Raw genomic sequence first — 13,073 nt, forward strand, 5'->3', positions numbered from 1 at the left:
TGATGACCAGAGGTGGTCCCCCTTCTGGCTAACGGCTTGGATACATCTACGAGGTTAAACGGCCAGGATCTGAGTTATCGCTGATCCCAGCCGTTAGATTAGGGTGTCAGCTGTAACATAAAGCTGACTCCTGCTGCTTATGAAGCTCCTGAGACCACTCCAAAGTTTCCCTTCAGAAGGGGATAAATAAAAGATTTGGAGTTCTGTGTCAGAAAAAAGTACCTGCACTCGTTCGTGTGTAACTGCACTTAACAGATGAGGCGTACTCTTTATCAGTGTTTATTCCATTTCATCTATGCAGCATTTCCTCTTGATCATATCTACTGGTTTATTACGTGTTTTGTGTGTTTCTTTCTTTTAAATATAAACTATGTTAAAAATGTCAAAAACGTGCAGCCACACGCGGCTAAAACCACACCCTCTTGCGGTTGCAAGAGGGTGTGGTTTTAGCCACGTATGGCGGCCGCTCCATGCATCCTCACCCTTAGGGTATACAGGGCGGATACACTGCTTAAAAGGACACCGCATATTCGCCCTGCACGCCACAGGGAATTCCGGCCGAAAAACCGCCCTAATTTGTGGTGCCGTTTTAAGGCCGAAATGTCCGCTGCGGAAAATAGCAGCTAAAAAAATAAATAAATCGTACTTACAAGTAGCCATGGCAAAGTGTCCCTCTGATGTCATCCCATCAGGATGCCTGTGATGCCCGCTGCAGGATGCCTGTGATTGGCTGCAGCAGTCACATGGGATGAAACGTCATCCCTGGAGGCTGGACTAGATGCAGGAGCAGATATTTCCTGGTAAGTATAAGATTTCTTTTTCCCGAGTTGCGATTTTTGCATCGGGAATCACGGCTTTTCAGATGCAAAAATCACAACGCCTGCTATTTGTTATGAGTTTTACTGAATTCAGTAGGGAGAACCCACAACAAAAAAGCAGCAATTCCTCAACATAAATTGACGTGCTGCGGATTAAATAAAAACAGCACCTCTAGTTAATTTATGAACGTTTTTTCTGCTGTTTTTTTACGCAGCATGTGGATGAGATGTGTTCAAATCTTATCCACTTTGCTGCTACTGTATTATGCTGCGGGTTTTTCGCAATGAAATCTGTTGCGGAAAATCTGCAGTTTTTATGGTACGTGTGAACTCATGCTTATTGTATTTGCTGATTTGGATCAACATTGCGCCTGACACAGGGATCAGTAGGGACAAGTTGTCGTCAGAATCTCTTATCCCCCATGCACACGACTGTATTTTTCATCCGTAATTACGGACCGCAATTACGGACCCATTCATTTCTATGGGCTACGGACACCTTTCCGTATTTTTACGGATGGGTGTCAGTGCCATAGAAATAATTGAACATGACCTTCTTTTGTCCGTAATTACGCCATGGACTCCCCATAGAAATCTATGGGCACTTCTGTAATTATGGACTATGGATGTGTAGCCGTCCGTAACTACGGAAGCATTGCTAGGCAACGCCAGGTTTGCAGATGTTGCATATCATTTGTGGTTTTCTTCTTCTTTTTGCGGATCTGAAAATACGGATGCATTACAGACTGTATTTACGGACACCGTTCGGTATATGCGGATGATTTACGGGTGACTATAAATCCGTATGTAAAAGACAGTATGTACGGATGGATGAAAAATACGGTTGTGTGCATGGGGCCTTAGGGTATTTTCACATGGTTCAAAATGGCGTTCTATTCCAACGGGGCGCTTTTTACACGGCCGTTTTGAAAAACAGCCACGAAAAAGTAGTGCATATCACTTCTTGAGACGTTTTTGGAGCCGTTTTTCATTGACTCGTAAAAAACGCCACGAAAAACACGAGTTTGCTTAAAAACCGGCTAAAAATCAGGAGCTGTTTTCCCTTGAAAACAGCTCCGTATTTTCAGACGTTTTTGATTTTGTGTGTGAACATAGCCTTACAAGTGCAGCTTCAGGCAATAATATTTTAACATAGAATTAAGCTATTTAGTAACACTTTTTTTAATGCACGATTAAAGGCCTTTTTTTATTTTCTTCCGGTAGAACTCGCACAACCCGGAAATTTGCCACATCACTTCTACACCACGAAAAAAAGCAGAAGTCAAATCTTGCACTATTTTTTGTGGTTTTTGCCGTATTCAGCAAATGCACTTTGATTGAATGGAATATGACTAAAACTTCTCCGATGCGTGCGAAAATTACATTGCAGTTCCTTATGTATAAATCGAGATTGCAGATTTCAGTGCTGCAGTTTTCCCCTTTAGGGTATGTTGACACGCGTTATTTTTAGACGATTTGGGCCGTAAACGTAAAAAAAAATGGCTGAAAAATCGGAAGCAGAACGCCTACAAACATCTGCCCATTGATTTCAATAGTAAATACGGCGTTCTGTTCCGACGGAGCATTTTTTTACAACTCATTTTCCAAAAACAGCGCGTAAAAAGACGCCCCGTAAAAAGAACTGCATGTCACTTCTTGAGCCGTTTTTGGAGCTGTTTTTCATTGACTCAATAGAACAACAGCTAGAAAAAGGCTGTAAAAAAAAAAAAGACGCGAAAAACGCTAGTTTGATTAAAAAACTTCTGAAAATCAGGAGCTGTTTTCCCTTAAAAACAGCTCCGTATTTTCAGCTGTATTTTGTTAACCATGTGAACATACCCTTAGTCCGGGTTCCCACAAAGTGTAAACGCTGCGGAACTTCCACAATGAAATTCTGTGTGAAAATTCCGCAGCATTTACAGTAGCAGCAAAGTGGGAAAAAGCGGGAAAAAACGCAGTATAAACGTTAATAAATTGACTTGCGGTGCGGAATTTAATATCCATTTATGCTGTGTTTTCTTTTCTGTTGCGGTTTTTCCTCATTGTATTCAATGGGGATGCAAAACCCGCAATAGAAAGCCATATGTTGCGACTTCTGCGACGGAAATGCAGCGATTCCACCGCAAAAAACGCAATTCAGAAAAAATTTTATAAAACGTACCCGGAACTCTCTTCTTCTTCCTGCAGTCCGGCCTCCTGGGAGGATGTTTTATCTCATGTGACCGCTGCAGCGGTTAGATGGCCTGCAACGTCATCTTAGGATTTCTTCCCCCAGCGTTCCTTTCTGCGGCTGAAATTCCTCCTGAAAAATCGCACCACAATGTGACTGAATGTACTGCGGGTTACTGGTCGGATACGCTGCATTATTTTTACGCAGCGTATCCGACCCGTGGGAACCCGGCCTTACCGTCAAAACCAACGCAAATTACAGGACCACAATGGATGGTGTGCATTGTTGAAAATGGTAAAAAGTTGCAAATTATTGCTCAAATATGTAATGTGACATAATTTGCACATTTTTAACGCCCCAAAACTCTAAGGGCTTGTCCACACGGATGGAAAATAGGCAGCAGAATACAGTAGCAGCAAAGTGGGTGAGATTTAACAAATCTCATCCACACACTGTGTAAAATTTCCAATCTTGACTTGTGCATTTTTTTTTGTACAGCATCATGTCAATTCCTGCTGCGGAAAGTGGACTGAATTGCGTTTTTCAGAGGAGATGTCCTCATCTCCCAACATTGAGAAAAGCGCAGCAAAATACGCAACATTTTCTGCAGTAAAAAAAGCAGGAAATCGTGCGGTTTTTCAGAAGCAGAATTTTCTGCAGCAATTATGTTACATATGGACAAGCCCTTAACTTAAGGGTGCAGTCACATGCAGCAGATTTTGCTGCTGACATCTCTGAAAATCAGCTCCACTCATCTGAAGGCCTTTATTAAAGGTATAACAAACCAAATATTACTTTATTGTAACAAAACAAATAACCAAAATTAAGATACTCCGCTAAGCCATAAGCTCAAGCCAATAAGTCCCCATATGTCCACTCATTTTCATGAACGACAAACCCCCCCTTCTAATAAAGAGCCTTGACAATACAAATACATAAGCATCGAGGGGGAGGACGGGGAAATTCTTCAACACTGCGATGAGGTCTGACCAAGAACTCCGCGCGCTTACACGTATAAAGCTCAGCCATCCTGTCAGTGGTTTATTGGCCAAACAAGTAAACAGCGGTCACCGTGCCCAGGGGAAAACCTTCCCCTACAACAGAGATAACATTGGTTTACACCTGGCCCAATGACAGCTGTCACTAGGTAGTTGTAAATTTTAGGTCGTGTGAACCCAGCCTAAAGGGAATTACAAAGTGTTCTAGCCCAAGAGTGTTCCCCAATCCTTACCTTCAGATTTCCCATAAAACCCAGCCTGTACTTAAGGGGGTTTTACACTGGGCGATCATCGGGCGGACAAGCGTTCATAGAACGGATGTTGCCGGTAATTGCCCTGTGTAAACATGACAGCGATCAGCAGATGAACAAGAAAATGCTCGATCATCTGCTGATCGTATTGTTTTAAAAAAAGTAAAATATCGTTGTCGGCAGCACATCTCCCTGTGTAAATAATGTATGGGGACAAGTGATCGGAGTAACTAGCGCTCGTCCCCATCCATAGCTCCGTGTGACAGGAGCAAACTAGCGCTGATCAACTATGTCTTGTTGATCGGCACTCGCTGCACCCGCCAAAATGGGCCAGTGTAATAGGGGCTTAACCTCTTGCAATTGGCTGGGACTGGTTTTCTCTCTACATCAGAGAAAAAATCTAACGTGCCCGCCACGACCAATAAAAAAAACGTAAAAGCAGTACCAGAGCCAATGAAATTTGGTACTATACTACCAAAATCCGTACACTTGGACACTTGGAGGGTTTGTTATCCCAATCAAATCACAATGGAATAGCATGAGAAAACGTACAGATAATACATACATAGAACTTCCTACGTAAACAAGCATGATACAAACACATTATATATCTATATGTTAGATATAAATTTGGTTTGAAATATTTTATATACCGTATATATCGGCGTACAAGACGACTTTTTACACCCTTAAAAAAATGTCAAAAGTGTGGGGTCGTCTTATATGCCGGATATTGTCTACATTAGGGATGCACGTTGCAGCCGCACAGCTCAGTATAGTGACACATGTATGTATGGGAGCGCGGCTGCGGCTGTGTAATTCAGCCACAGCCCCGCTCCTGAGTCATGATAAGTTCGCGGGGTCAGGATGATGCAATGCGGCCAGCGCTGCACTAATGAGCGGCGGCACTGGAGACAGAACATGGCGGGCGCGCTACAAAACACCCCCCATGTTCTGTCTTCAGTGCCTGAACTGCCGCTCATTAGTGCAGCGCCGGCCGCATCACCTCATGCTGACCGCGCGCGCACTTCCTGTCAGGAGCGGGGCAATGGCTGTATTACACAGCCGCAGCCCCGCTCTATAACGGCGGAGATCAGAGAAACCGCTCATCTCCGCCGTTATTCCCCTGAATGCTGCGATCACAGCTGACTGCAGCATTCAGGGGAAAGTGAGAAGGGGGGATGCCCCTGGATCGCGTCACAGGGAATTCCTGTGACGCGATCGAGGGCCATACCATATATGGGCAGACAGCCCAGGGTCTATTGACGGACCCCAGGGCTGTCTTACCATATTTCATGTTGTTAGGACATACCCAAGTATGTCCTAACAACTGCCTGTGTATTATCCGTCCACAGGTTAATGTACTGGCACATATCTGATATATGTCAGTACATTAAAGTTTAAAAATAAAGTAAAAACAAAGTATTGTTAAATTTTAAAAAAAATACACCTTCACCTTTTTTACAATAAACATTAAAATAAAAAAATGAAATAAACACGGCTTTCATTCACTTATTAATGTGAGGCATGAGGTGCGATGAATTTACCCTCCATGTTCCTCACATTAATAGTAATTAACCCCATCATGTACCTCGCACATTAACCCAATATGACTGAGAAACATGATGGGATTAATTACTATTAATGTGAGGCGCGTTCAAAATTCATCACACGTCGCGCCTCACATCAGAAAACGGAAGAATTTTTTTTTTATTACTGTTGGCAAAAGTATCGAAATTGGTATCGAAATCGCAATACTAAACGAAGTATCGGTATCGAAGTCCAAATTCTGGTATCGTGACATCCCTAGTCTACATATTGTCTACACACAGGTTGTGTGTTACCTTGTGAGCCTGCAGTCCGGTACACAGGCTCCCGGGATGCACGGAATCCGCCACGGATCTGAGGGAAGCCGGTATTAGCCGCCAGGGAACATCTCTGTAAGATGCTCTGGCCCGCCCTTTCCTCTCATTCCCTGCCTCTCAGATCTCGCGCGATGAAGCAGCCTATCTGCGCATGCGCGAGTTCAAAGAGACAGAGGGTCCTGAGTCCTGCCGCCGATGGCCATAGTGAAGCGCTCCTGCACGAAATGGTGAGTATATCTTAAATTCTATATTTTAAGGGTAAAAGTTGGGGGTCGTCTTATACGCCCAGTCGTCTTATACGCCGACATATACGGTACTAAAATTGGTCTCACGTGTTTTTCAGATATAGAGTATGTTATTATTGGAGTCTGTTTAGGCACAGTATTTGCAGTCGCCTTTATCGCTATTAAACTTTACATGATAAAGAAGCACATGTTGGATAACAGCTATTCAGGTGAGATCATCTTCAGGTAAATGTGTTTATACCAAATTGAAATGTTCAGAAACTTATAACTAGATTGCTTCTTTTACCCCTTAACTTCACAGAATCGGAATCTTTTCATCTCAAGATAAGGTAAGAATATATTTCCGAGGTGTAAGCTTTCCAGGTGACCTTGGTCCTTTGAAAGCTTCTCGACTAAAACTGGCTGATAGAAACTTAAATGTGAATACAACCTTACATAAGTGTTAATGCATAATGGTAACATTCGGTTTGCAATGCATAATGTGTATGGATCATGTGAACGCACAAACTGGAAAAACAGGACAAACTGGACTTTAGAAATTGGATCACTAGAGACAGGACACTTGCCATACCAAGCGATCACACGCTGGGCACTCACACATATTATAATTGTATGAAGACAGAGTTGTTTTAAATATATGCCTTAGATGTATGCAGGAGTGGGATTTAAATTCTTAACAGGTTCTCTGTGTTGCACAATGAAAAATTATTCTATTAATCAATTAAAGCAATATTCCAAATACACCATGTATTAAAGTGGACTCAAAATAAATATTTTTTTTAATGTATCGGTATTATCCTAGAAACTATCCAATCTCCCTGTCCACAATGTTTAACTGGATTGCCACACTATGTTTATAATTACATAAACATACACACCTACCCACCTAATATATTAAACTCAGCCATTACGTATAGACCTATATGTGCAAATTCAATATCTGAGGCTTGCTCAGCCCAAATCTCCTGGCTGATGCACAGATACGGTGCCAGAACCAAGATCCGTACATAAATACAGTACAAGAACCAAGCCCTGTACATAAATACAGCACCAGAGAGAAGCTTAGTACAAAAATACAATGCCAGAGCAAGCTTGGTGCATAAATGCAGCACCGGAGCAAAGCTTGGTACATAAATGCAGAACCGGAGCAAAGCTTGGTACATAAATGCAGCACCGGAGCCAAGCTTGGTACATAAATGCAGCACCGGAGAAAAGCTTGGTACATAAATGCAGCACCGGAGCAAAGCTTGGTACATAAATGCAGCACCGGAGCAGAGCTTGGTACATAAATGCAGCACCGGAGCAGAGCTTGGTACATAAATGCAGCACCGGAGCAGAGCTTGGTACATAAATGCAGCACCGGAGCAGAGCTTGGTACATAAGTGCAGCACCGGAGCAGAGCTTGGTACATATATGCAGCACCGGAGCAAAGCTTGGTACATAAATGCAGCACCGGAGCAAAGCTCCTAAGGATGCTGATATAATTGAGTGCAGGAGGAGCGTTTCTGGATCCCGCTTCTCCGCAACTCCCCATACTGGTTGTAATTTTAACAACCGATATGGAAGAACCAGGGAGAACCGGCCGGATTCAACCCCTTAGCTGATCAATCTGGCCAGCCGGCTAGACTACTGAGATGCCAGATCAATCAGCTTTTAGGTCTGGAATCCGCACATATTAGGCAGTGGCCTATATAATGCGCCTCCTCCTGGCCTCATGTGGCAGTTATTGTTTATTCTACCTGGTCCTACTACTACTGCTGCAACTCTGCTAAGTATCTCAGTGTTTAAAGTTCGATGTTGGGTTTTATTCTGAATATCCCTATTGTTTTTCCTGTGTGCAGACTGTGCTGGTTTTGGATTTCTCTATGATGTTCTTTGTGTTTGGACCCAGCAATAACATTTCACTATGTTTATCTATGATATTCAGTAATGGAATTATCTCTGCTTGTCAGTTTAGTTTCTTTGATTGAACCCGCTCTTGCAGGATTTGCTCCGTGCTTTCTGATTTACCTTTTACTTGTGCTGTTGGATTTTTTTACATACTTTTTTGTTACCCTTTTGGTGTTGTGCTGCTGGAGTTATTACATGCTTTCTAGTTTTCCTTTTTACTCTTCAACTACTTTTCTACTCGTACTGCCATTCAGCGTCTGTCCAGTGGTTGTCCACTACAGATGGTCGGGTACTGGATCGTACCTGTCTTTTTCCGGTACCGGGTTAATAATGGGGGGGGTTAGTGTTAACCTTTCCACCGGCTAACACTAAGCCGCGCCTTAGTAATGGACACGGTCAATAAGACCGTGACCATTACTAAGGCAATAGTAATAAAGTTTAAAAGAAAACCACCGAGAATAGAAAAAATATTCGCTTGTAATTAACCTCCCCCACACAACCCTACAGGGTTATAGTGGGCTATAGTGAAGTGTACCATATTTCTTAATTTAATTTCACCTTAATGTCAGTTCACATCTATCTATTCAGGCACTCTGTAGGTATATGTCAGGACTATTTTCCGACGTATGCCTCTGACAAAGCCTCGTGATCCCACTCCACCACCACCAATGGGCATTACCGTGAGCAGCCAATTAATGGTTTGGGGGTATGCTAAACCACAATAAGATCAGACACATGAACAGACAAGCCAAGTTAGTACTATGGAACCCAGGAGGTAGAGTGAATGTTTGCATCCCTCCTCAATTTACAATTCCAAAATCAGTGACTCTTGGAAAGGCATTCTGGGCCTGCTAATGTTGGGAGTGGTAGGTTGTATCAGGGGCGTAGCTAGGGGGGGGCAACTAAGAGGGTAGGTAGGGGGCGCCGGGGCTCTCTCTAGCAGCGCAATCCCCAGCCAGAGCGTTGCCGATGCTCTGGTCGGGGATTCCGCTCCTAGAGGTAGCCCCTGATGTCACTGTCCATATATGGGACAGTGTCAAATGCCAAATGCCAAAAACACTATATCCACACAGCGGCCCCTCTGTCTAGGCTTCTGCTTACCTCTTCATAAAAAGAAATCAGGTTGGTTTGACAACTTCTGTCCTTCGTAAAACCGTGCTGGCTGTCACTTATAATACAATTTTTGTGCTTCGATTCTGGCAATTGCGGCAGGAGCCAGGCTGTGTATAACAGCCGGTCTCCTGCCGCTGATCGCATGGGTACACTGGCAGTGCCCGCGCGATCAGAGGACGGATATATCCGTCCTTTTGCAGGAACTAGCTCCTGCACAGGATGGATATATCCGTCCTTCGTCGTAAAGGGGTTAAGCTTCCTATTGACATCAATGGGAAAATGCATTCGTAGTGCATACGATGCTTTTTTTTGTTTAAAAAACGCGTCGTGCAAACAAACATCGGGTCAATTCCTGGCGCGTAAAACACACCAAAAACGTGCCTAATTCCCATAGTCAATGGGAATCCTAATTACGCGTCCAGAAAATGCGTCAAAAACGCAGCAAAAAAGTGTCAAAAGCACCTGTACTTTAAAAACCGCTTTGCAAAAACACTAGAATTTTTTACACGTCTACAAGTCATTTTTTTTCTTTGTGCTGCGTAAACCAGGCTCAAATTCTGGCTGCCTGGAGCCGCCTCTGGAGTAGGTTTATAAGCTTACTGCATACTGTGTTATTAATGAGTTCAATGTATACATAGTATGCAGTAAGCTCCAAAGCTCCCTCTGGTGGTAGCTGCAGGCAGCCTGAATGTTATATTTAAAATATAGGTCTATAGAGGTGATTTGGAGCTCTGTATCAGAAAAGCAGAGTACTGACTTCTTTAATGATATATTAAGAAATGAAACATCACAGAAATGTAAAACTATTTAAATGAAAAAAAAAATGGTGGTCAAGGGTGGACATTTCCTTTAACCCCTTCCCGTCGTAAACAACTTTCATATTAAAATTTTCGTTTTTTCCTCCCCACCTTCCAAAAGCCATAACTTCTTTATTTTTCTGTCGATATAGTCCAATGAGGGCTTGATTTTTGTGGGACGAGTTGTAGTTTTTCGTAGCACCATTTATTGTGCCATATAATGTACTAGGAGATGGGAAAAAAATTATTTGTGGAGTAGAAAATAAAAAAAACAACGATTCCTGCATTGTTTTTTTGCGTGTCGTTTTTAAGGAATTCACTGTGCAATTAAAACAACATGTTAACTTTATTCTGTGGGTCAATACGATTACGGCGATACCAAATATATATAGTTTTTTCTATATTTTACTACTTTTACAAGTAAAAACCTAAGTGTAAAAAATAAAATCTATTTTGTCGCCAAATTCCGAGAGCCACAACTTTTTTTTATTTTTCCGTCGATTTAAGTGGTGTAAGGGCTTATTTTTTGCGGGACGAGCTGTCGTTTTTAATGATACCATTTTGCGGTACATGCGATGTTTTGATCACTTTTTATTTCATTTTTTGTAGGAGATGAGGTGACCAAAAAATAGAGATTCATTATTTTACGGCGTTCACCGTTCAGGTTAAATAATGATATATTGTAATAGACTTTTACGGACGCGGCGATACCAATTATGTTTATTTATTTTTTTACTATGCTGTAGGGGGGAAATGGGAAAAGGGTTTTTTTTTTTACTTTTAATTTTTTATTTTTTTTTTACATAAAAAAAACAACTTTATTTGACTAATTTTTACTTTTTTTATTAGTCCTCCTAGGGGACTTCAACCGGCGATCGTTAGATCGTTTGCACTATATACTGCAATACTAATACTATCGTCTTTCTGACAGGCCGGAGGCAGCGCTTAATAGGAGCACAAAGTTGGCGGACCTGGGGGCCTTCATTAGGCCCACAGGCAGCCATAGCATCCATCGCCCCCCCCCCCCCGCGCGATCGCATTGCGGTGGCGCGATGATCTGTTAGAAAGAGGGGGTCGCTCACCTTTTTCTAACGATTTAAATGCTGCGGTTGGTATTAACAAGTTAAACGAGCGGGATCACGCTCGAGCGCGATGTCGCTCGTTACTCGTAACATACAACCCACACCCGCATCGTATGGAGCGAGTTCACTCCGTGAGCCCGTTACATACTTCCCCTACCCGACTTTGGCGTATGGATATGTCAAATGTCGGGAAGGGGTTAATATACTAGACATAATTTGCAACAGTATTTACATGTATCTATATTGTAGTCCGGATGCAAATGCAATTTAGCTGGACACAAATAAGTTTTCTTAATTACCTTTTAGGATCTGGTCTATCACATTTAGCAATATATAGGTTATTTTATTACACAGTTTAAGCAATCGATAATCATATAAACGGGTATGTAGGTAAATGTTATTTCTTTAGACATTACTCTATACAGTATATACTTTCTATCTAGATACTAATCCTGTTTTTATGTTTTTATTGTCTTTAAGATATGGAGATGGAAATTCATCATGAGAAGAAAACAGCTGAAAGCCGAGTCCTGCTCAAGATTTTACTTATGGACATTAACGGCTACTGAATGCGCATTTACCACATGAATATTGTGTGTATAATTTCAACTGCATTTACTGCACTAGACTACGGCTTCAAACATACTATTAACTGAGAACTTTGCAATGGATTTTATAAGCAAATTCTTAACGTCAACAATTTTCAACCAACCACCGCTTTATGTTGTATAAAAATGCCAATGGTTTTAAGGCCTAGTTCACACGGCAGATTTTACGTGGCAGGTCCCGCGTCCAAATCCTCCCTCCCATTGACATCAATGGGAGGTTACATAGTAACATGGTTAGTACGGTTGAAAATAGACACATGTCCATCAAGTTCAACCAAGGGATGGGAAAAGGGAAGGGAAGAGAGGTTCAGGAGGAATCCGCCGGAAAATCGAGCAGGACGCTTATTTTTCCTGCTAGCTGAAATAATCAGCTAGTGGGAAGAAGAACCGTCCGACTCCTATTGAAATTAATAAGAGGCGGAATTTTGCGTCGAAATCCACGGCGGAAATCGCCGCAAATTTCCTTTGTGTGAACATACCTTTAATGTGGGTGTGTAGGGCTATTTGTATGTTAATATGGCGACATCTTTATTGAATTATACTTGGAAGTTTGTTGAACGTTTAGTTACCCTTTGACATGTCATAGTAACATGTCAGAAGTTTTGATCGCTGGGGGTCTGAGCACTGAGACCACCACCGATCACTAAAACGAAGCAACAGAAGCGCTCGTGTGAGCCGCTTGCTTTCTGTTTGGTTTTTCTCGGAAAGCCGAGCAGCTGGTGTTCAGACTCAATGGAAAGTCTATTGTCCCTGTAAACCGCTTTCCGAGAAAAGCCGAACAGAAACTAAGCTGCTCAGCGCTCACAAGAGCGCTTCTGCAGCTTCATTTTAGTGATTGGTGGGGGTCTCAGTGCTCAGACCCCCACCGATCAAATCTTTTGACATGTCACTATGACATGTCAGAAATTTGAACGTTTAGTTACCCTTTAAAAAGTTCCTTCCATAGGAAATGTTGATTCAAAATATATTACGTTCCTTTTTACGATCTATACTTCGAGTCATTTCGCCGGAGTGCGTTGAGATTCTCATGGATTCCTTGATTGGCTCTCCTCCATCTAAAGCCTCTTTATCACTTCTCAACAAAACGTTTAGGGACCGACAGGCGAAGTCTACCTCTTCATTAATGTCCAAGGCCTGGAATAGAGAGTTTCCAGCCCCGGATCTGACACAACAAATTCTAGAGGGGTGGATAAAAGCTCTAAAAGCGGTTGTAAATGAGTAATGGCGGGAAACATG

The 13,073-nt window shown here is 42.3% G+C and overlaps 1 protein-coding gene across 1 annotated transcript in view; it reads left to right on the forward strand.

Moving 5' to 3' along the window:
- Positions 1–12,405, forward strand: part of TMEM273 (transmembrane protein 273) — a 35,187-nt gene extending 22,782 nt beyond the window's left edge. The window contains exons 3-5 of the mRNA XM_075842841.1: positions 6,446–6,556; positions 6,649–6,676; positions 11,710–12,405. Coding sequence (XP_075698956.1) covers positions 6,446–6,556; positions 6,649–6,676; positions 11,710–11,734 — 164 coding nt within the window. The 3' untranslated portion in view covers positions 11,735–12,405. The remainder of the gene's footprint in view (positions 1–6,445; positions 6,557–6,648; positions 6,677–11,709) is intronic.
- Positions 12,406–13,073: the final 668 nt, after the last annotated feature.

Source organism: Rhinoderma darwinii, chromosome 11, assembly GCF_050947455.1.
Source record: "Rhinoderma darwinii isolate aRhiDar2 chromosome 11, aRhiDar2.hap1, whole genome shotgun sequence".
NCBI lineage: Eukaryota > Metazoa > Chordata > Amphibia > Anura > Rhinodermatidae > Rhinoderma > Rhinoderma darwinii.